At 31.8% G+C, this 26,944-nt stretch overlaps 1 protein-coding gene across 1 annotated transcript; it reads right to left on the bottom strand.

Annotated features, from left to right (window-relative positions):
* Nucleotides 1–418: 418 nt before the first annotated feature.
* LOC127732256 (uncharacterized) lies at nucleotides 419–25,340 on the bottom strand. The gene is made up of 4 exons (XM_052241336.1): nucleotides 25,274–25,340; nucleotides 23,234–23,494; nucleotides 13,830–14,444; nucleotides 419–548 (listed from the first exon to the last, which is right to left on the bottom strand). Exons 1-4 carry the CDS (start codon nucleotides 25,338–25,340, stop codon nucleotides 544–546), a joined length of 948 nt encoding a protein of 315 aa, XP_052097296.1. The 3' UTR covers nucleotides 419–543.
* Between the last annotated feature and the right edge of the window lie 1,604 nt (nucleotides 25,341–26,944).

Here is a 26,944-nt window from a genome sequence, read left to right as displayed (position 1 = left end):
TCGGGTTCTTTTTCAAAAAGCCTATCAATAATGTTATCTGATAACTGTCCTGTCTTTATCAGATTTTTCCAGTCAGCCAATTTTACTATTTCAATATTTCGTTTGAGTGGATGGTTATCACATACTAGGCACCTGAAACACTTAACTAACCAATCTGGCTGTAAAATGATATATTCCTTTATTTCTGGGAAAAAAATTATGTTCCCGATTTTATGCTGGTAAGATAGGAAAGAAAGAAGTTCTTTTTCTTCGGTGAAAGTGGTTTGGGCTAATTCCACAATATTCTGCCATGCCAATATATTCTGTTTCGAGTCCTTCATCACGTTTAATGCATTTTCTAGTTGAATCCACTGCGTCGGAAGATTCTCGGCAAAAAACCTCATTTCTTTTGCAACTTCTGAAATTTTGTTTTTCAATTTTGTAATCATGTCGTTTTTAAGAAAATCTGTGTTAGAAATAAAGAAGATGCCTCTATTGTGATTAGCTTTATCTTGATCTCCAAAAATTTCTTTAAATCTTTCGATATATTCTTGTTTCCTATCTTCAACCTGAAATAAAAAACGAAACAGGAATTAAAATACTTTTGTCAAACTATAAAACCTTTATACATGTTATAACAATGTTACAAATAGTACTGTAATATGTTCGTGATCTAAACATCTTATAACCAGTACAATTCGAATTAACAGACATTAGTTTCTTTGACAAATATTTACTTTGAACTCTTTAAATCCTTTTACATGTACAATCTTGCAAACATACATAACGCCTAATACCAACATGCAAAACACATCCAGGAAGACGCAGGAATCTACATGCTCATGCAAATTATATTGCAATATTTTAATTGTATCGTTAATGGTTATGTTTTAAAATTTTGCTTTGTATCTCTGTATTCTGAATCTCCAAATACTAGTGTTCATGTATAGTACAACAGACTGGCCAAGCAGACATAAATGAAACATACTGGTTTTCATACCACATCTTATCTTGATATGCGTGATGGCATACAAGTTGTAATTTTAAAATGTCTTCCTTTATTTCTTGTCGTTCATGGTTGGTGTTGATTTTTCCTCTTTTTAAAAATGTTTACCACAAAAAAAAATAATGTTGGTAAGTAAAATCTATCTATTCAACCTATATAAAGGCAACAGTAGTATACCGCTGTTCAAAAGTCATAAATCGATTGAGAGAAAACAAATCCGGGTTACAAACTTAAAACCGAGGGAAACACATCAACTATAAGAGGAAAGCAACGAAACAACAGAAACACTAAAGTCAAACAAAAACAATCGCCAACATACATAAAAACGGATTCATTGAAAGTCATAAACGATGAAGAAAAAATGATTATTTCAAATTGTTTTCATTTAAAAAGTTCAATCATTCATATTTGCGTCGGTGTTTGATTAACATGATAAAGACTTTAACCTTGAATATTTCTGGAACATTGCTCAGGTTAGGCACAGTTTAATGGTGACTTTAAGACGCAATAAACTCATTTTTTTTTTGGCAAATTATATTATGTATTTTCTGATGTTTATGTTGTAATTAAAAATTGGTAGCAATTTAAAACAAAATGAAAATACCATTTTATAACTTTTATGCGTCAAGCGCTTTTCTTGATTAACCTTTATTAGGAACGCTCAAAGCAAATATTTGAATGCCAAGGGTGTATTAGAACCGAAATATTATGAACAAAAAAAGGATCTTAAAGAAAATCTAAATCTATCTTAGGTCATCTTTGTATGAGGGACTTGAAACCATCTATGTCAGTCTATATCTAAATAAATTTGATATTTAAGTTGTATATCTAAATAAATTTGATATTTAAGTTGAACATCTAACAATTCATGACTTTATAATATTTCATCGGTCCTTTACACAATTTAAACAGTATTTATGACATTCGGTTTGATTTCGTCCTAACGTGATCTGGTCAGGTCTGAGTTGTAGGTTACAACATTTGTAGGATAATCGGTCTTGTTTATCTTGACATTACTGGATAGACTGAAGTGTCCGCAGTCACTTTTGGTCGGAACAGTGTTTAAATGTGACGGAAATTCAGTCGATTAAGACTTAATCAGACCAAAATGACTGTTTCAGACTGAAATCTGGCTACTAGTGCCATTACGAACTGGGAGTGAAGTCAGATGCTCTGAAAAGGGTAGACGGTACCAGCTGGACGCGTCGTGTTCTTCATCAGAATATAAAATAAAATCTTAAATCTCAAAAGATAATGTCAATCAAATAAAAGAGGACGGGATTGTGGTTACGACAAGTTGAAGACATCTGGACATCTTTTATTCAATGACAGTCAACCAAGTCATGATTGCGTCTTTCACACTCTTGAAAGAATGATAATATATACAACAATATATATGCTACTTTTCCAAATTTGCTGCAACTGCATGTTATTCTTCTCTGATTCTACTCACAAAGTACCAACTCACTTCCACTTTATTTATTAAACACTTTATATTTCTCTAATTTTTGTCCTATTTTCACATTTCTTGATCGCTGTGAAAAAAATATTTCTCCTCACTAGTGAAAAATCTGTTCTCGGCAAATGATTGGTCTAAATTTAATTATGACGTCAAACTTTCTTGGTTTCTTCTGAGTTTTCTATTGTGACGTCATGAAAAAGGTGACCATGCCTGATGACGTCACATATAAAGAACACACCTTCCTGCAAATCTTTGAAAAGGAAGGATAAACATCATTAGAGAAACATATTCCACCACTAACTGGTGTATTACGATATTTCTCTACTCTCCACAGTTAAGTTTTAATTATTAAAAAGCTGGGCAAGCCTCGCGCTTTAAATATTAACATTTAACTGTTGAAATTTGAGAAATATCGTAACATACTTGTTGCAGTGATGGAATCTATATATAAAGTGAAATTTATTCTGCTCCTTTTAGAAAATATCACTGATTTAAACAAACAAAAAATGTCTCGTTCAAAAGCACGACATTATTCCATCAACTTAACTCAAAATAATAAGTTAAACTTCACTAAGTTCATGATGTGATTTGGTAACAAGACAGTGGCAGACATTGGGAAAAGGATAAAATTAATAATTTACAGATCAGACGACTACTTTGGTAATAAAAGATCGAAGACCCCTAAAATATATTACTAACGCCTCAAAGGATGTAAAAGACGATTCTCATATTAAATACATAAACGGGCGTCTTTGATAATACTATTTTGGATAATTCTAAATCTTCTGTTGAAAATGTCACAATTACATATATGATAATGATAATTTAAATCTTTCAAACATGGCTGCCACTGTTATTAAAAAATAGAACGTTTAACCCCAAAAAATCAGTCAATAATCCTTCGACGGAACAATTGCTATGAAACGGTGCTTAAAAAATACATTAATGGTTTTTGTTTTAAATTATAATTAAATACCCAACCAAGCTTCAAATCTGGTTGTTTATCATATTTATGTCACTAAATTGAGTTTTCTCCGAATCACAAGAAAAGTACAATTAATCAAACAAAGATTAAAAAAAAAACATGTGGAAACAAGTTTCAATCAAATTTGTCCCGTGGTCCATTTAAAGCTCATATCGCATTCCAGTTAAATGGAAGCCAAGACATTTTAACACCTGCAGGAAGTTTCTCTTATTCTAATGACTGTTGAATATGAAAAAAAAAATTGTATGATAATCGATTATAACGCCAATTGTTTGCTTTGGAACCCAACAATATTTATGAATGGAGAGTGACCAACTGTTACAGGTGCAGATTTCGTTGAGCGATATGGTCTCTTTTGAGCTTTAATTTGTTTGTTTGTTATTTATAAAGAGAGTGACCAACTGTTACAGGTGCAGATTTCGTTGAGCGATATGGTCTCTTTTGAGCTTTAATTTGTTTGTTTGTTATTTATAAAGATTATTCCAAATGGGATGTACTTATTCCTTGAAATAGACGCCAATAAGTTGTATATTTATTTCGTTAATTACAATGTACCTCTGAATTCATGGAATTATTTTCTACTGGATGGATTATCTTCTACCTCGTTTTTTTTGTGTGTCACTAAAGTAAAACAAACTAAAAGAGGTCATGACACCTTTATACGTATTTAAGTTATCAACAAAGGATAAATTGTAAACATGTGAATTGTAGCAAACGCGCAAGAAGCAAAATGAAACATTATTTATTGGAAAAAACTAGAAAATTTCTTTAACAAAAATAACGCGAATAGAAAAAAAGAAGATATTTCCATTATACTATGAAAACTCGTGTCATTTAGGTACATATGGTCTCTCACAATAATTGCTAAACATAATACCGTGAGGTGAATAAGAAGGTCTTGATTGCACGCCTTGGAATTATGACAGATAGTGAAAATATCAAATACCAAAAAAAAGGTTAAAACAAATTAGTCAATCTTACTCATTTTGATGTTGAAAGTATTAATTCATATTTCTGTTCTTGATAAATTGTAATTGTATTATGTTTTCTCGTATATTTACTTTTTATGTTTGTTTTTATATTTTGTATTCGCTATTATTTGATACTCAATTGTAACACAAATTTAAAAAAGAACAGAAAGTTTTCATTGTTTACATTATTTAAATCGATGCATCTTATCTTTTAGGTTAAAAAAATGCATACACAATTATCGACAATTACACAGTATATATATAAACAGTTTTATTATTAAATCAAAATATTGATTGTGAAAATGTTGAAACTGTTGAAATCACTCCGTTAAATGTTAAGAAATGTTGAAAGTTATAAATAAATAAACAAATTAAATTACTTTCAAATCTCTGTTAAAGTTTTTCACTGGTGCAGAGTACGAAAGGCTGAAAATATCAATATGGAACTTTCCCAAAAACTCCAGCGTGGTAATACTGTTGTGTTTGGGAAATATCTTGAAATTAAGTCCTCAACAACTCTTTAACATGTAACATGCTGTATTAAGCAAGTATCTCCATCACCGGGACCTAATATAGCAGTGTTTCGTTGACTACTACATGTTTGTTTCATCAATAAAAAAAACCCGTGTTATTACGAACAAACAATAAAGAGGAGAACGTTTCAGTAGTCTAAACATCGCTAATAATGCGCTCCAGATACTCCAGACACACTATAACCATGGTGTATGCAAATTGGTCAAATATGTTAAATCACTGGATACTTTCACTTTTCCGCAAGTTTATATAACATATCCGGATGAAGGGTTAAATATCTTACAGAATGCACCTGGACAGCTTACCTATCAGTTTTGTTAAGGACAGATAATTGTACATTTTATGAATAAATCTTATCCGTCGAACAATAAAGACAGCATATAAATAAGATGATGTACACAAAAAATGTATCGTGAAATGACTTTTATGTTTTAATTACGAATATTTTTTTGAATAAAACTCATACCTGAAAGCGAACCGCCCACTCCCCTCCGCTTTAAAAGGCTCTGCAAGTATGCATAGTCAATGCATATGACTAGTAAAAGATATAGAGGAGTATAATACTTTCAATGCATGTTTCATTTTATTATATAGTAGTATGGTTCATCAGAAGGACGATGGCTGTATAGAGTAAATATGTTTTGCGATGAGGAAAGTTTTGTTGTGTTGTACGAATTATTGGACATTTATCTTAGTTTTGATAATGTTGGACGAAATTCTATTATGTTAAAGCGGACGTCATAGATATTCTCGGATTGAAAACTTGTACAATTGTATATCCAATTCATAAACATGATTTCACTTCACTATGCAGACTTCAATGAAAGCACCTGGATTGAAAGTGATGCAATTGTTCCGGCTTATGAAATTCATTGTGATATTTTACGCGGATTGCGACGAGAACACCTGGATTAGAATAATTAATCTATATCAGCCAATCATTTCATTTTAGAACATTAAGGTTACACAATTTCCAAATATTAAAAAACTTTTATTCATTTTGATGTTGATACACATGCATTACTAAAAAAATAAAGAAAAACTTTTTGAACAAACTTATGGACTTGAATACACTTTTGTAAAACATTCGATTCATTCTATCTATATAAATTTTAAGTTTGCCTATACCATGTGTAACGACCAGTGTTCGAATATGATCACTATATAAAGATAAAGAACACACGATGACTCATATAATGAATTGAATTTCTAGTTTACATATGACAGTTGTTTGCTTAAAAAACACTTTAGGTGAAGTAAGATATTGTATGAGTGATGATATTAATAAAAACTCGTACCATTACCTGTAAATAAGGAGAGGTCATCTAATTTTGTATTCGAATTATCGGTTTTAATCATTACTGTTGTGCTTTGACAATAAAATGTCTTCATGATCCGCTTCAAGAATAAATTGAAATGATATGATTTGGCTTTATTATTTTGAACATCAATTCGAAATTATCAGTTTATATTTGGTACTAGGTTTAGTAGTATTTAAGTTCAACAGAATTTTAATTTTCCGGAAAAAATAGATAGACGTAACAAACCAGGTTTATTCCACCATGCCTGAACCAAGTCAGGAATATCACAGTTGCATTCGTTTGATATGTCTGAGCTTTTGATTTTGCCATTCCCCATTGACTTTCCGTTTAGAATTTTCAGTGTTCAGTGTTTTCTGTTATTTTACTTTTTAATATGAATTTTTAAAAGTTAGAGACTGAATTATTTACCAATTGGTTCATTTCAATTACATAGTAGATCTGGTCTTTTGGTAAGGTGATTCCTTTCAATTGATTTGCAATTATGAATCATTCAGTTCGTCTTAAAATCAAATGTGACATTTGATTCATAATTCAATTAAGTTAGGTTTATGGTCGACAGTGATGATGGGTTAAACATTTAACTGACACTTAAAAAAAGGTTTGTGGACCTGTTTGGAAAGTACTGAAAATGTGTCCTGCAACTAGAAACGTATATATGCTCAGATTTTATGTGTACTTATATTTAGTTTTTTTGCATGCAACCTTCACGACCTTAATATTCGTATAACAATGCTCCATTATTTTGAAGTTATGAATTAATATTATTTTTAGCTTTTCCGATGTAAACGCACTTTTGCACCATTGACAAATATAACAACTAAAACGGTATGGGTTTTAGTCTTTGTCGCAAGCCTTAGAGTGACCTTTAGTTGTAAACCGCTATGTCATTTGGTATTTGGTGGAGAGTTGACACCTTCTTTATTTTCATATTTAACAGATTTAAAAGAAATTTGATTTGTAAATTTATGCATGACTCCTTTTCAATTGATTGTTGCTTTCGTAAAGTCCAGTTGCAAATATCAAGCATCTTCATTTCGCTTTTTAAATTTTCGGTAATTGGAAAACTATATTTTAACCTAAAAGATAAGATTCATCGTTTTAAATGATGTAAACAATGAATAATATCAGTCCATTTTACGTTTGTTCTATTGGTTATTAAATAACGAATTCAAATTAAGAAAACAGACAAAGAGAAAAAGTAAATAAACGAGAATAAATATATTTGACACGGAAAAAATTACAAATTGAGCAAGAACAAAAATTAAAATGATAATTTTACCGTAAAAAAGAGTAGCTTATTGACAAATGAGTTTTTATCCATTTATTTCCTTTCGATTTTTTCACTATCTTTCACCATCCCGAAGCGTGCAATTAAGACCTTTCACTTTCTCGTTTTATTTTTAACAATTATTGTGAAAGACCACAATTACTTAGATAAGTTTTCATATCATTTATCAACAATTTTTCTGATCATGAGTTACTGCATCTTACCAAATTAATTATTATTTATCTTTAAATTTTGTTTTCAATTGGTTCACATTTTTGCTGCATTTTAAAATCTGGCAGCAATATCTATAATTTACTTAATTGATTTCATTCATTCATTTTAATTGTGGATATTTGTTGGAGGTTTGTTATTAAACTAAAATCGATAACGTTTAGAACAGATTGACGATAGATACACGGGGTTGCCTTTTTGCTTTAATAATTTACCTTACAAAGAGGTGGACACTTTAAAGTTTAAAAAGACTAAATACCTGCTTGATTGTGTTTAACGGGGGCGTTGCTAATTAGTTTGACGGAGCTTAATTATATCTTGTATTTACTTAAATGACCCCAAGGGAATCTATTTGACTGGTATACAAATGATTTGAAAAGGATTAAATTACATTGAAAAACGTTTTCAATTTTTGTCAATCTTATTAAATATTCAGTAATCTTTTTTAAATAGGGTGTATGCCTATTTAGCCGATCAATTTAAATTCTGGTTACCATTGTCACTTTTGTAAATTCAGATGCAGAACTTTATGTAGTTATCATATACTTTTAATTATGAACATCAATTTGGAATTTGTGAAAAGTTACTTAATAGCACTGAATTAACTACAAGCAAAATATCCGAACAGTGCTGTGTCTGCCGCAATGGATCAGTCTAAAAGTTGACCGAAAGACTGAAAATGGCTGTATAATCTATTTAGACTTTTCAAATGATGTTGAGATCAAAATGACCGTTAAAGACTTAAATTGATTTACTTATTATGGTACCATTATGGACTTTATAAATAAAAAAAAAAGTAGCAATGGAAATATATGTGCAAAAAACCACTATACCAACGCATGTAATGTCCTGTAAAGAGGGACTGGGCAATGCACGATTTGGTCCTAATTGGCACTTAAATCAATATAAATTTAATGTTATATTGAATTTACATGAATATACATGTAGTTAAATTTAATATTGTGGTTTTTGTTAAAGATATGTGCCATTCATTGGAAGTACAACCATGAACAAACAGTAAATTCAAAATTATTGCAGATTGCATAAAATTTTGACAATTTGTTTCACATATACTTATTAAAATATAAAAAGCACACGTCCATGCCCAAAATTATATTTACACACAAATTATACTTCGTGTTTATCTACTATCTGAAAAAAATAGTTTTGGACGACACTTATTCTGTACATGCTAAGAATCAGTTGTCGTATGTTACCAGTTAGGATTATCTGTCTGTGTATGCAATAACGGACGAGTTGCGTTAATACGGTAATCTGCTATTATCTGCAGACTGATACTTTATCAATTTTTAAAAACCTACACACTACTAAGACCCGGAAATGGCGAGTTTATATTTACGGGTCAAATTCATATAATTCGGTAGCTGGTCATCGCACTTGTACAATTTCACACTAAATTCAATACACAAATAATTCAATTGACTTTGTTGATGATTAAGAAGCCGACTCAATGGTGATAAACATAGTTTATATTCAATAATGATAAACATAATTTATATTAAACCTTTATCTGTTGCAAGAACATTTCCAATCGTAGCTCCCGTTTAACAATTGTTCTTCAATTTTGCTTATGTTTGCTTAAATTTGGTAAATAGCCGTTATGGTGTCATTTCAATGACATCTAAGTCAAATTGCGTCTGCATTTTCATTTCTATAATGCTACATTTAACAGGTTATAAAGTAACATTAATTATATTATCCAATTATTTTCATTTTCGATCAATTTACATTATCTAATTAGCACCAACATAATACCTTCTTCTGTATGTTTATATTCAGAAATATACAAATATTTGAAAAAAGCAACACAATGCATGTATCGTTATATTGTACCTCTTTATTTGTTTTGTACTCGTCAATATGAGTGCACACTACATTGACAACTGGGTATAAACCATGTCCTGGAGAACTTGTACGTAGACAGTGAATACTGTACCTCTTTATATGTCTTATACTCGTCAATATGAGTACACACTACAATGACTGGATGATATAAACCATGCCCCGGAGAACTTGTACGTAGACAGTGAATACTGTACCTCTTTATCTGTCTTATACTCGTCAATATGAGTAAACACTACAATGACAGGTGGATATAAACCATGTCCCGGAGAACTCGTATGTAGACAGTGAATACTGTAACTCTTTATCTGTCGTATCCTCGTCAATATGAGTGCACACTACAATGACAGGTGAATATAAACCATGTCCCGGAGAACTCGTATGTAGACAGTGAATACTGTACCTCTTCATTTGTCTTATATTCGTCAATATGAGTACACACTAAAATGACGGGTGGATATAAACCATGCCCCGGAGAACTTGTACGTAGACAGTGAACACTGTACCTGTTGTTCTGTCTTATACTGGTCAATATGAGTACACATATTAATGACAGGTGGGTATAAACCATGTCCCGGAAAACTTGTACGTAGACAGTGAATACTGTACCTCTTGTTCTGTCTTATACTGGTCAATATGAGTACACACTACAATGACCGGTGGGTATAAACCATGTCCCGGAGAACTCGTGCGTAGACATTGAATACTGTACCTCTGTTTCTGTCTTATACTGGTCAATATGAGAACACACTACAATGACAAATGGGTATAAACCATGTCCCGGAGAACTCGTACGTAGACAGTGAATACTGTACCTCTTTATCTGTCTTATACTCGTCAATATGAGTACACACTACAATGACAGGTGGGTATAAACCATGTCTCGGAGAACTCGTACGTAGACAGTGAATACTGTCAAACCAAAAGTCAATGTATTCTAAAAAGAAAAGAAAAAAAAGTGACTTTTTTTTTAGCGTCTTTCCTCTATTAACATGATAAAATGAGTATACAATTATAATAAACTATAAACTCTCTACAAAACGGTCAGAATAATTTGTGATCGAAATGCTGTTAATTCTTGAATATCTTTTCTATGGTAGAAATCTCAGAATTAGTTTTAGAGTAAAACTGATCTTAGATAGAACAGTCAACATCTGGTCTAGGATAGAAGTGTAAGAATCTGTTCTCGGGTAGGGCAGTTCTACATAACCTTGATTTAGAACAGCTGGATTTTCCTTGTAAATCATATTAAATCGTAAAAATAATTAGTCTTTGATGTATATTGTATTTTTATTTTCCTCTCAATGTTTATTACAAACTTTTAATCAAATATATATATTTATTTGTATGTATTTTGCAGTGAGGAAATATACTTCTTATATTTACCTTACTATTTTAAAAAATACAAGTAGAGCAATATCTTTAGAAAGACAATTATACATGTCGAGGATCACTCATTACAGGCATAATGTGTGAGGTGTTTATTATGATAAATTATGATTACACAGTGAGGTTTTTAATTCCCTTGGCATTTAACAATCGTGTGTTATTATATTCTAGTTTCGTAATGTTAGTGTGACACGCGCTAATAATTTATAGTTCATAATGCTATAAAAGAATAGAAAAAAAAACGTCCTGACCAATAGTGAAACTCTCGCCAAACTAGGGCGTCTCGTTAGCTTAGCAGGATGTACAAGTGTGCAGCCACAACCCGTCAGACTGGGAACGTGTATTTAATACGCTGCCTCGTATAAAGAGATTGCCACTCTTTTTGAACGTTAAGAACCCTTGTGATGGCCTGTTGCAAAGAACAAATCTCGTGTCACAATCCAATATACCCTCATGTTCGAGTAGCAGTCCACATTTCCACGACCTTCATCTCGGACGGCCTGCATTACATGTACTATCTACTGAGTTTATTTGTTAATTGGTTCTTGTCCTGAACATGTATAAAATAATTTGAACTGGACGTTAAGCAACAAACAATCAATCAACAACGACTCTTCAAAGGATAACACATGAAACAAAACCATGACTTAAGAATACAGAGGAACCTAGCACTAAATGTTTTCAGAATTTACGTCTAATTATCACAACTGTTTATTTTATAATAACAGTTATATATAAAATATGATTATTGTTATTTTAGTTATTTTTTTTAATTCCAACATTAAATTACAAGGAAAACAATCAATCGTTTGAATGTGTTAATGAAAATTGTTTTTTACTGGTACAGTTTTTTGTCAACATGCCTTAACAGATATCGTTTATTTATAATACATTTCCCCTACTTGTATGTGTATGTGAACAGGTTGACCCAATGATAAATATACTTATAAAAGTATTAAGATTTATGCAACGCTAATGATAAAAGATTAACAGTATACGAACAAGATGGAACAGAATCGTGTTGACTACTATTCAGTCACAGTTACTTTAAACATATTAACAATATGCTGTTACCATGCATTCGGATTATCTAACATACAATTGTGATTCCTGAATTTATATCATTACTGAATATCTAGTTTACAGAAATTAGTAGAATTATGATAGACTTCTTTCGTTCTACTAAAGTTTGAGATGATTGCGAACAAACAAAGGGTTGTATAAATCACTACTTGCTACAATATTTAAGTTGGATAATCGGAATATATTTCCTCAGATATAATTTTCTAATAATTTGCCAAAATGAAAAGGTAACTATGCTTTTTAGAAAAAATAATAAAAATTATAGGTAATAGTGCTATTTTTTAAGCTACAACTTTGCATAGATTGCTCATGAAAAAAAAAACCCCACATTTTTGTGAATAAAAAGAAATCTATAAGATAGAATTTTGAAATAATATATGAGAAGATAGGTTCTAAATATGCTTTTAGAAAATAAAAAGAAAAAAGGTGTCACCGAAATTGTTTTTTTCTACAAGACAAAAATAGAAAATTTCAATATCATTCCAGTATGAAACTTTTACAAAAAGAGTTATTTCCCCTTAAATGGGTATGTTGAAAAATGTATTCTAAACACACAAATACTTGGTATTTCTTAAAACTTTTGGATAATGCAATAAATCGTGTATTTTTCTTTATATAAATACGGTATATGTACTTTTTTTCGCGGTGTACTTATTTTCACGAATTTCGCGGTAGGTATATTTCCGCGAAAATAAATACACGCGAATACAAATGCAGCTTAAATGTAAAACCTTAAAAACCTTTAATCTTCTCGGGAATTTACAACGTTCACCTGGTTTCCCTTAACATGACCTCGTTTGAACTGTGAAACTGTTAAAACAACACCAGGCAGTCTTCCATACAGAAAATCAATTAAGGATAAAAGGTAACAAATAATGACTCAAACCGATCTGACAGTTTTATTGTGTAACTACAATTTAATCGGAGAATAATCTCTTTCCTACTGTTTTGTTGATTGAATAGTAGTTATCTTTGTTTATTTTGTAAACAATTACACTAACCTTTTTTTCATAAGTTTATATTTTGTTTAACAAATTAAGACTTAATTAATGAAAATTTAAATATTTAATAAACATATTTACAAATACAAAACTTTTTTGAACAAGTATGTATTGACTGATAATAAGGTTTCAAATGTCATTGTTTATTTATGCACACATACATCGGTAATCCCACCTTTAACCCATCCTCTTTTCAAAGTTTCTTCTTTTACGTTTTTTAACTTTGCCTGAGTTAACCAACGTTTTAACATTTTGATTGACATATTGTGAATGAACTATTACCGAAGGTATAAAATAAATTCTACTCACTTTTAACTTTAATGCCTCAAGGCTATTTACCTTGTTAAATCGAAACTCTTGTTCACTTTATTGACTTAATAAAGAAAATCCGTTATTTATGTTTTGATATTTACGGCACATCCGCGAAATTAAATACACGCGGATTCATCGGCAATACCGATTGCGCGAAAATAATTACACGCGAAAAAAAGTACATATACAGTAAACAGTCTTACACTTAAACTGCAAATTTGTTTCAAAATTTGCAGATTTATACTAAAAAATAGACCGAATATGTACTGCTATTGTTCAATCCAAGATGGCGGTATAACAGTGAATCTACCTCAAATGGTCAAGAACCTCATCATAAATCCCAGGAATAAAATTCTAAAGAACCGTTGTCTGTAAAGACTATATTTGTTTTGTCTTGTTATTGACGGAGATCTTAATATCTTACCTTCAATTGAATCAAAGTTGTTGTCACCTTCTGTAGCTGCTATGTCTTCAGATATATTTGTAACAAGAAGATAGATAGCATGTGGATTTAAAAAAGTCTGATGTGTGGCATAATAGTCTTTCTGGCCCGCGAAATCCCACAAACCACATTCTACCAAACTCTCAGATGTCATTCTGTCTTGATCTTTTTTTACTTTAACAAGAATTGCATTCATTTGTTCGGTTATCTTTTTCCTCATATCGTCAGCTTTTACTAAATTTTCGGCTTTTTTGATATCTTTCGACAGAACACCATAATTTTCGTTAGGTATATCAATTTCAGACTTTCCTGCAAGGAAGGTTACAGTGTCTCCTATGGTCACTTTGTTTTCACCTGGCAATGATGTGTCCACTGCATTTGAACCTGGTGACGCTATTCTTATTTTATCTTTAGTTAGGGGTTTGTTTTCTGGTTTTCTTTCAAGTTCCGACAACGGTTCATTTGATAAAATTGCTTCTTTTTCGTTGTTCTCCCTTTCACGTGGAATTACTTGATCAGGAACTGATTGGCTTTGTTTTTGTTCTTTATAAACAGCCTCTTGTATCCTTTTTATTATTTTCTTCCTCTCTGTTTCACCTGTAATAATTGACAATATACATGTACCATGCTTATGGATAGATTAAACTGTTTCTAATGTTTTTAAGAAGACTAGTTAAAGAAAAGTTTATAAATTAGAAATGATCACGCCTCATTTCCCATATTGAAAACAAGCGTGTATGATTAATTAAATGACAAAAAATAAGAAATGTTGCATAATACTACAGTCATATTTATAGAAATTGCACTGGATCTTTCGTATTATTTTGTGCTATGATTCGTCACATAATCTGTGTTATATTATGTCATCGCAATCTTTTAATTATCAAATTTGAATCCTGCCTGGGCTATTATAAGTGCAATCACAAAAATTATTACCAATATATGAATCATTCAAGAAGTGTAACTCTCTCAACACATTGTTGAACTTTCTTGATAGAGTACAGTTTAAGAAATCCACACATTTGGTTACAGACATAATGTCTCAACAAAATAAATATGCCAGCGATACAAAAAGGGAGAGAGTTGCCTTACATTGTACTTTATATCATTTTGTTTAAACAAAGTAATAACAGAAAAGTTTCCAACACAGTTATTGTTTTAAAAACATTATTTGTTCAATAATCTTGTATTTGGTAAGTATTATACATTAAGTGATTATGTGTGTAGAGTTAAACAAAATGATGCAATTTAAGAATAAAATATGCGATGATTTTTCATACTTTATTCTGGATAACCTTCATTTATGTAAAAAATTAAATACAAACAAAATGTAGTTTTTTCACCCATATTGATAAAAATAAATACTGAACAATCGACAGTGAAACTGGACGCTTATCAGTAATCTTTCTTTTGTTTTAACATTTAGATGATTTGGAAGAAATCAAGAACTTTTGTTTTAAATAACTGTTTTTTTATCCAAACGTAAAGTGTCTATTAAAAATATAAGTATCATAATCAAATTGAGATTTCTGAATTTATGAAAGAACAAAACAATCATTTGCGACCCATTACAAAGGACTGATCCAGTATTTTCCTACTTAAAATTTCAAATGCGAATGCATGTGGGTGTCACTGAATAGCTTCCGTCGAATAATGATCGATACCAACATTTAGAAAAAGACGATTCTTGTTTAGTCGCCTTCTTCTTACACACACGAAGACAAAAACTATAAACATGTTGCAAAGATTAACTAATGACAAAATTCAAATTAAGATGAATTAATGAGTGTAATTGGCATCTCCTTTTAGGATCCCTAAATACAAAACTTAAGGCAACAAGTAGCACAGGCTCAAAATATTGACGTGACATTGTCATCAAAATAAAAATACTTGACTAGAGTAGTTGGCAATATATATATATATGAATAACTTTCCGGTGTTATCAGCTTGTTGGTTATGTATATCCAGAAATTAATGTTCAGAATCCACAAGCTACCATTACTTTACTTTTCACAGGAAAGATTGGTGTCTAGTCTGCCTGAGTAATATTTAGCGGTAAAGCGGTATAATTGATGTAAGCTAATTTTTGCGCCTACGTAAATGTCAACTGAGCTTGCGAAATGTCTAAAAAATTGGCAAGAAATTCGAAAAAGCTATACCCAGATAGTAAACTAACGATGGACCATCGTCGGTCGAACACATCCAACTTGTTCTAACCTCGGATAACAATAACTCAACGTTATATGTGCAATGTTGGCCAACGCTGTCCCAACGTTATGGTATTACGTTGGGCCAACTTTAAATATTGTTTAAAAAACTATTGGTCTATCGTTGGACCAACTTTAAATATTTTTTACGATAGCGTTGACCCAGCGTATGGCTAAATTTGTAATATTGTTCAAAATGCCACTGTCCGTTGAACCAACGTAATATATTGTTTTGGATAACTATGACTAAACGTTGGGCCAACGTGACATATTGTTTAAAATAACGAGACGTAACACCACTACTAACCGTGTATTGAAATAAGCCCCGTCTACTAACCTAATTTGAAATATACACGGTCTTCACGCGGTTGGGTTTAACCAATCATATTTATAGAAATGTAAAGGAGGTAAGACTAATTGTTTAGGTAACTATGACCTAACGTGACATATTGCTTAAATTAAGATTAGCGTTGAACCAATTTAATATATTGTTTAAGGTAACATTGACCCAACGAAAAACTATTGTTGAAATTAACATTGGGCTGACGTTAGGTATAGTTGAAAAGAGCATAGGCACAATTTTGGGCCAATATTGCACATTATGTTGAATCATATCTGAACTCTGCATTTCATTTACAATCAGGTATTTGGTTTGCAATGTAACATCTTTAATTAAATGTCCTTATCCGATTTGAATTGTTCTCTGTAGGTCCATCTAGGTTTGATTTTTGCAATAATTTAAATCATTGGTTTTCTAAAATTTTCCTATCAAGTGTACTGGATAAAGTTTATTCCAGAAATACGTTTTATACGCACGGAAAGTAGAATATTGTATTGGATGACAAAGTTAAACTGAAAATGTTTCAGTAATAACAACTTCATCAATAGTTTTATTTCTTAAATCTTTATTTAATCTGTTCCTAAACGTCCTCTCTGTTAATACAATGTGCATCACAAATAAGACAATACTAGCTTATTTAATATATATGATATATGAAATATAACACTTTAATATAAAGCAGAATATAACTGATTTTAAGCGAAGATAGAAAAGTACTTCTGACACATCGATATGATAATATTACGAATGTTGAAGTATTGCTGCAAAGAAATTAGTATTTAAAACTAAACATACTAGTTACCAATATAGATGTCAAATGGATAAAAATCGTATTTACTGAATTACTGGTACTTGTTGAAAAAAATGTGAATATGAGGATGTTATAAGATAATTTCTAAGCACTGTATGTCTTAAATAAGTAACAATAGGTCATCTTTCAAAAATTATACTTTTGATTATCAATCGTTATAATAATCAAGACTTTTTGACTTCACAATGCACTACACGACTGATATAGAAAAGCAATTTCACACAAAATTATTACTTGTGTATGATATCAAGTGTAACATTTACGTGTTTCCTTCAAATTACAATGAATTAATATACTAATTAAAAACTTGAGATACATTTGTAACTCATTATTTCTTCTTTTGTGCGAACAAAATGTTGACCTCACATGTGTATTTGACCAGTAATATAGTGAATGACCTGTTACTGGCTGTGAATAATCTAAACACTAGGATATAATTATTTCCAGATGTGTTGTCGACATTTTCGGCCACATCTCTATTTCAATACAGAAAAATGACATGGTTTTATTTATACATTTAACATTATCTTGATATTGTGTTGGGAAATGGTTCAACAAAGTGGATTTACACAATGTGTAAAAGTGTGTAGGTCTTCAAATTATAAACAAGATAAACAAAAATTAAAATGAAAAATAACAAAAAAACATAAACATATTTAAACCAACTACAAAAAAACAAAAAACAAAAAAACAATCAATACAAAATTAAAAGAAGAAAACAGGTATCACCTAACTTACTCAAAAATACCAAATTTATCATTATTGTTACAATTTTTCGAAAAATCAATATTAGATACCAACGGCCAACGATAAAGCAACATTATACAGTCAACTATAAAGCAACATTATACAGTCAACGATAAAACAAGTACTCATAAGGACAATATTTTTAATCATCAGAACTTAACGAATACGTCTTTTTGAACCAACTTATTTTCAACTTTGTTTGAAATTCCATTAATAACCAACATAACACCAATAGCTAACTATCAACCAATATAAAAGGTTTGTACATAATATGCCACCAAATCATCTGTAAACACCCAAAGGTGGCCTAACGTAGGACCGATGCTGAAAAAACCAACCCAATGTTGCAGCTGTTAAAAATATGCTGTAGTTTACCCAACGTTTTGTCAACGTAAATATGTCTACATCAACAAAGAATCTGCAAGTTCCTTACAAATACTATTTATTGGAAAACAAGACTTGTCAACATTTTTTTCGAAATCAAATTATGATTCAATAAAACTTAACATATTTTCTTCCTAAATGATATAACTAGCAACTAGCTTACACATTAGAATAAAGTGTTTGTTATCACATAGCCAACACTGTATGTAGATCCAAAATTAAAACAACATAATCCCAGACACCAACTATAAAACAAATAAAAACAAAATTCAATGTTTTCCAAAAATTATGTCAACAAATCAAATGCACTGTTGGAACAGCATTGGAATGCAAACGCCTACATTCATTCAGCAATAACTTTTTTATCCATTGTTGGCCTAAAAGTAGTAATATGTGAACGTCTATATCCAACCAACGGGTAACCCAATGTAAGGGAAATATCAATATGCCAATGTGTACAGTCATTCAACGATACAACCTTTATCTAAGTTTGCCCAATGGTGTACCAACGTTAGTATGCAAACGTCTTCGTCTAACCAACGGTGCTATCTTAAACCAACGCTGGCCAAATGTTGAAGAAACGTTGGTATGCCAACGTCTACTTAAAACCAACGATACAACCTTAATCAAATGTTGGCTCAACGTAGAATTTCTGTATAAGTAATGCCTGACCGGAAGCAATGTTCGATGATAAAGATATTTTTTGTCTAAATTTATTCATAATGTTGCTACATTTGTTAAAAAATATAAATATTGATTAACTAGTTACTATGCTTACCTTTAATAACATATTTTAGGACACATTTATAGATCTCGAACGGATTTTAACAGACGGGTAGGAATGCACAGATAGTGTCGGGAAAGTTCGGTATATGTGCGCAAGTGTTATTTCTCTGGTCATGCTTATGAGCACGAGGCATCGTAGACTAATCATCTTATTATTTTCTTAATAACGTGTTATACTTTACTTTTATTTATTACTTTTACTGTTGTCTGTTTTTATTGATATCCATTTGACGAGGCTCGGTACTTGTACATCCCGTCATTGTGTTATTGTTCTATTATAATTCTCGTTTTCATGTTTGCTAATGTGCTTTGTCTATATGCCTTTTGGTGTTTCTTTGATACATATATGACGTGGCTCTGTACTGATACATCCCGTCATTGTGTTATTGTACTATGGTAAATTTGTGTATTCTTGTCTTTATTTTTTGCTAATATGCTTGGTCTATATGCCATTTTGTGATTCTTTTTTACATATTTGTTTGTTTTTATAGTGATTAAGATTATAACACAATGTTGACTGCTATACCCCTATTTTGACATTTTTACCTATTATGTCCGTTTGTTTTGTTCACACATCGTTGTCAATATAATGGAATTTGATGCGACTGTCATACAAGTGAGAGGTTTAGCTAGCTTTAAAACCAGGTTTAATCCACCATTTTCTACAGAAGAAAATGACTGTACAAAGTCAGGAATATGACAGTTGTTATCCATTCGTTTGATGTGTTTGAGTTTTTTTTTGTCCATTTGATTAGGGACTTTCCTTTTTGAATTTTCCTTGGAGTTCAGTATTTTTGTGATTTTACTTTTCACAGATGGTTCAGGTTTTAATCACTCTTACCTTATTAGAAAAGTACACAATGCGCTAAATAGTTTTGCCTAGAGCATAATTCATATGCTTTTTGTAAGCCTTTACGATTCCGATAAGGTGTTTAAATCTGAGACAAATGCAAAATACATGAGTCATAATACAAAAATAAAATTCTGCTCTATGGTCGGGTTGTTGTCTCTTTGACACATTCCCCATTTCCATTCTCAATTTTATCGTATTAAAAATACGTAATAACAGGTCTATAAAAAGCTATCACATCTGTATAAAAATGGAGAGGAGGGAGCTTTGTAGATAGATAGATAGATACTTTATTCTCAAAACTGAATACAAGTTAACAGAGAAACATATAATATAAATACAAATGCAATATTTGAGGTAAACACATGCAGTACGATATTGTTAAATGAAGTACAAAATTATGATGACATACATGTTCAGTAACATGTATAGAAAAAAGGTTAAATTAACTAGAAAAAAATCTGTACGATGATTATGCGTTTACATTTACATGGAGGGACTAACGTTTTTATAACAATTAATAAATAAGCACAGTTTTACTTAAAACTGACTGCTTTTTAGTATTAAACAGTGAGCAAATTGACATTATTTTTTGGGCTATATGAAAATTTAGTGTGTAGAAATAATTTTCGTTCGTTCTTCAATTGCGAACATCAAAACAAATAATGAAATCCGTAGCCTATATTACCGGAACTACACCACGCACATGTCCGTTCATTGCACAAATGCTAGCTAGCACAGAGGTTATCTGAAGTAATATAGAGCATTCCTGTGGTTTTAATTTTCTTTCTTCGCTTCAGTGTATTTTTAGATTTTGACCTGAAGTAATGTATTGCTAAACAATGAGTTATAGTCAATTTCGAAAAAAAAATATGTTTTCTTAATTAAATCCGCAGTTTCACATCATTTATGTATTTATAATTTATTCTATAAATAATCCAGGGCATGGATCGAAAAAGATACAGACGCAAGAATATATAACATAACATACCGGATTTTATAAAGTATTGGAAGACAAAAACATTTACCTCGATACTCAACCGACCAGAGATATATATATATATAAAATGGAATATTAAGTAAAAGTAGAAACATTTACAGATTGTAATTTTATAAATTTCGCTGATAAAAAAATAAAAGTAATGTATGTGTATTTATTAGAGTCCCCAATAAAATCAATAACATTAGTAAATAAGCAACAGATGACTTTCATATACATCTGCAAGTAACCTGGATAACGAAAAATATTTATATAATATATATCAATGTATATGCCAGTCAGAAACGTGACCAACCCCCTCTAGCGTGTCAAATCCCCCCTTTAAAAAAGGTGTTCATATGACGTGACTGTACGCCCAAACGTGTCCACCCTTATGAAAATGTGATTCGCTATCACAAATTATTTATCGAAACAAATCAAGTCGAAACTATGACAGCGACCTTATGGTCTTAAGGTGCACAATACAACATATTCCATGCATATTCGAGAGCAAAACAGTCCATATCAAATGAAGGTTTTTATAATATGGGCTATTATTTACTCTGTTGTCAAACATTTTCTGTAATTGACATCAAGATTTTCACTGCGTTCAGTTTACTAATAAAAGCATACAAATGTATGTATTTTTTATTCTTTCTGTGATTTTTCTGATAATATCCACAGTATGACGAGGTCTTCACCTTGAATTGTATTCATGAAACTCAGTTGTTATTTACAGTGTCCTGATAAAAAGCAGTTTTGATTTTGGACTGCAGAAACAACCCGATAGTTTCAATCGATACCCTTACATTATTAACGTTACGTATAACATATAAGTTCTAAAAGTTTAAGACGTGTTCTGGAGTCACAACGTGTACACGCTACGAACCCCAAGGGTGACTGGGGAATAGAAGTATGGTCACCATTGGTCTTCCTCCGACCGGCAGTAAAACCCGTGCTAAAGTGGGGCGTCCGTTTGGCTGTGCGGGATGTACAAATTTGCAGCCACGTCCGGTCAGAATGGGGACGTTAAATCCGATGCCTCGTGTAAAGAGAGTACCACGCTCTTTGCACGTTAAGAACCCTCGCAACAACTCTTTGAGGGGTCCGTAGGTGACCTGTTGCAAGGCTAAATTTCTGTCCCTGTCCAATATACCCTCATTTCCCGTGGCAGTCTAAATTTCTCCGACCTTAATCCCTTAATCTATTACAGAACCTACCTATTGTATTTATTGTGAACTTGTTCTCGTCCTGAATATGCATGAAATATTTGCCACTGGACGTTAAGCAACCAACAATCAATCAATCAATGTACACGCTACGACGATTAGAAATAGAAATTCACATTGAGTGGAGAAAATAAACGGAAATATGTAAGGGGAGTGACTTTTGACACCTTTGGGCGATTTGTGATTTAAAACCCCGTTTGAATGAATTTAATACGTTTCGGCATTGAGGACATGTTTGGGATTAGGCACACGTTTTGGAGTGCTATATGTTTTTATTAATAAAAAATTTCTTTAAAACCTTAGTGTTGTAAATCCTAGTATGGTACGGTCATACTGAACACAACCGAAGACGATCTGACAAATCTTAACGTTACTTTTATCCTTTGAATGATTTTAACCGCCAGTGCCAGATCAAGTCCGAATCGAATAGAAAAACAATCCGTCTTGTTTACCATTGCATGTCTACACAGGTTGTAAATGTCTGCAGTGATTATTGATCTGAACGGCGACCGGAAACAGAAACGAGTCTCAAGGTACTTCTGTTGCAAAAAATCAGTCAATTACGACTGAGTGAGACCAACATTACGGTTTCAGACTTAAATCCGACAGCAATTGCGAGTAAAAAAAAATTGCCAGTTCAACATGATATGTAAGAAAATATTATGTATAACTGCTTATAAGATATAAAAACAAGTCTACGTTTAAAATATTTTGAAAGTCGTATCTAAGCATACTAAAACCTGATATTAAATTGTATGACTTTATATCAAATTGGCAAAAACTCACATATAACACTAATATATAAATATATAATTCATTGTCACAAAAATAGGACATTTATTCAACTATCTAATCCAAATATTGTCTACGTTGAGTAATATGGTGCGTTTTCTTGTTGTTTTTTTTTATCACTTTCAGTAAGATTACTGGACAAAATAGATCCACTAACTCTTTATAACTTACAAAATGCTATGGGCAAAATGAAATGTAGATGCAGACCATTGTCATTTTGTCAATCGATTTTATTAATCGGGAGTAAAAATTGTAACTCACCTTCACCAATAACCCATTTACCATCAGTTGTTCTTATTTGGCATTTTTTAACAATATCGATTCCATCTGTGCTTCTTAGTTTTGTATCATCATCTCCAACTAATCTGCGTACAAGGCTTGACTTGCCAACTCCATCTTTACCAATAACCTGAATTCTTACGTAACGTCTTATTTCTGTTCCGTCCTTGATTGCTGCTAAATGTTCATTTCTGTTAGTAACGTCCAAACGTTTCGTATTTTGTATGTGGGTTTCTACCAATGCTAAATAACAAGAAAAGCATAAGAGATGTGATTTGAAACTGGACGCCAAAACGGTTTTGTGTTCACATATTACAGAAATAATGTCATAAAATCTAATTTACGATTCAAAGAAACAAGATAGAATTCATTACGACAGTTATGCTCTTCAGGTTTGTGCATGTATTACGTAATATTATAGTTTTTGAAATATAGTAGTTAAGAACTAATTTGATAACTTGTACATGAAATATGAAGAGAACTTTTAAAAGCTGTGCCTGTTGCTCAATCCTTTTAAAATCAAATAAAAATAGATCAAGAGGTACTATATAAGAAAGTGTTGTGTTAAAACGCTTAAATGTGTTAAATAAGCCTTAAATATTCCCTAGAGGGGACAACAACCGAAATTTATTTTTGTTTTAATTTAAAGGAACGGACCTAACTTTAATGTTCTTGTTTAATGTTCATTGTACCCCCATGATTGAGGGTACATCATTCATTCTTCCGAAGATGGTGACGACAACAAACCAACCTCAAGTAAGCCTTGCCCCGTATGTGTTTCGACTGATGTATATAGCCGCTACTTCCATCCTGACATCATTGTAGTCGCAATGGATAAGATAATGTGAGTGACGGAACTACTTGTAATGGAGGTCAAATCCTCGAAACTGTCAAATCAGGATAGGAATCAGCTTAGATACCAAATTATGCCATTGTTGGTCAATCAATCAATCAATCAGATATACATATGAATGAACACTTAACCGGACTACATAATCTTGAACTCAATACAATTTAATTTAATATTGCTCATCACAAAAAGTCGTTCATAGATGTAGTTATATTAACCTGACAAATATACATTTGAGTACGATCAAATGTGTCAGATGTGATAAACTTAATAGATATGTCATGTGTAGAGAGACGGAATCGTATCCTACTTGAAGAGAATGCGAGCATAGAATAACGTTAAAGTTTATATCTCTTCTTCCTCTGCTTTTCATAACCGACACAACACTACGGATATTGAACAGAATTACGTTGACTTCAACTGTTAGCTTAACAATTCATTCAGACAGTCAAGGAAAGCTCAAATTGATACTAAAGTGTCTATATAAGGAGATACGATAAAAACGATTTCATCGAATTCTGACTTATGCTGATTTTGAATTGAATAATTTACTGTTGCCTGCAGTTTAATTTGTTAAGTGTACATCAGAAATCCAATTGTTCATTCCTGCTGCTTTCATTACAGCCCGCGAACAAAGAGCTTATGATCAAAAAATATTTATAATGTGATCTGAACAGTAACAATTTCAAAATTATTTAATATTTTTCTTATCTCATATATATTACATCCCAGATAATTTAAAAAGGAGAGGCAATCATTATCTTAAAAATTCGAATCCTTTTATACTGAATTTATGTCGTTATTAAAGGTTAGAGAACTTGGTGGTAGTTACAATGGTTCTAATTTTACTGCATCAAAAGAAATATAATTTTACCAATTCCGTTCGTTGAGTGTAATGTATATAATATACATAAGATAACACAAATATTATATAGTTTTGAAATTGCTACATGTACTGTACAGATTACATTAAAAACATTTTTTTTGATTTTAAGTTCTTTGTTACAGGACTGCAATGAAAGCAGCAGAAATGAAGAAAAAAAAAATGTAGTATCGTTCTATAAGTATCTAGAGTTATCTAGCTTTACATTGATATGATGCTGTGCATCTAAAGGCTTATCTGTAATATAATATGTATAAGACCGGATGTGTTGTTGATTAAAAGATGGTACCTTCAATGGTGTTCTGTATAATTACATGCCTTTGGTTTAATCCAGAATAATCGTCTAGTAGAGACATTACAACTGGCAACGAGGATATGGCAGAAGCTAGGCCGGTATTGACAGATGTTGGAGGGATTCCAAAATTTGATGCAAATGGGGAAATAAATTCAATTGGACCAAGATGGAACAGATGGAAGCGTGGTTTTGAACTTTTTGCTGTTGGAAAAGGTGTGGTCGAGGCGGAACAAAAGAAAGCCTTACTTTTACATACTGCCGGAATTTCTGTGCAAGATATTTATTTTACTCTTGTTATTGCTGATCCAGGAGAGGGAGAAACTGTTTATGATGCAACAGTCACAGCATTAGACGCGCATTTTACACCGCAAGTAAATTCAGCATTTGAACGTTCACAATTCCGAGCAATGATGCAAACTTCAAGTGAAACAGTAGAACAATATATAACACGTTTGAGACAGAAAGCTGTGTTTTGTGACTTTCATAACATTGACGAAAACATTCGGGATCAAGTTATAGAAAAAGGTTATTCTCAACGTTTAAGAAGAAAATTGTTGGAGCGTAACAATGTGACTTTAGCGCAACTAAGGGAAATTGCTCAATCATTAGAAGCGTCCGAACAGAGAGCCGTCTCAATGGAACAAAAGGAACAAATAAACAAAGTAAGTCAACATAGACATGATAGATTTGATAAACATTCGAAATTTAAGACACAAAGCCAAGTAGATTTCAAACAAAGACGTTGTTTTTCATGCGGTCACGAGGGACACATTAAAACAGACGCAAAATGTCCAGCGAGGGGAAAGAAATGTAGAAAATGTAAGAAAGAGGGACATTTCGAAAAGTGTTGCAAAACAAAACAGAACAGAAATTTCAACCCGAGACGTGAAACTGTAAGAAATGTAGAAACAGAGAGTGACTATCAAGATCCGTATGTATTTACAGTAAACAGCGGAACTGCCAATGATACAGATTTCAAGATAAAAGTGTGAGGAGTTATAATGCCAATAATTATAGATTCAGGAGCGTCGGTCAATGTTATTGACAGGCACATGTGGGAATTTTTGAAGAAGTCTAATATTAAGTGTGAGTCAAGATTAAGTGATAAGAAGATTTATGCCTATGGGAATACACAACCGTTAAATGTTGCAGGAAGTTTTATCACTAGTGTATCTGTTGGAGATAAAAATGTTGATGCAGAATTCTTTGTAGTTGAAGAAAAAGGTCAAGCGTTGTTAGGTAAAACAACTGCAATATCTTTGGGAATATTAAAAATTCAGAGTCCGCCGGAAAGTGTTAATTCAGTTAATTCCGATAGGAAAGCAATCATACAGCAGAAGTTTCCGAAATGTTTTGAAGGCATCGGAAAGTTAAAGAAATTTCAACTGAAAATACCGATTGATGAATCCGTGAAACCAGTTATTCAGCCGATTCGTAGAGTACCGTTTCATCTAAGGGAGAAACTTGATCAAAAGCTTGAAGAATTACAAAGATTCGACATTATTGAGAAAGTTGATGGACCGAGTACATGGGTGTCGCCTGTCGTAGTTATACCCAAGAAAAACTCCGAAATACGCCTATGTATCGATATGCGCAGAGCAAACGAGGCCGTAGTCCGTGAAAGGTATCCAATACCTACCGTTGAGGAAATATTACAAGATCTCA

This window comes from Mytilus californianus, unplaced genomic scaffold (genome assembly GCF_021869535.1).
Source record: "Mytilus californianus isolate M0D057914Y unplaced genomic scaffold, xbMytCali1.0.p SCAF_23, whole genome shotgun sequence".
In the NCBI taxonomy this organism is placed as follows: domain Eukaryota; kingdom Metazoa; phylum Mollusca; class Bivalvia; order Mytilida; family Mytilidae; genus Mytilus; species Mytilus californianus.
The sequence above is the reverse complement of the archived record's forward strand: the minus strand, read 5'-3'. Positions and strand labels throughout refer to the sequence as shown.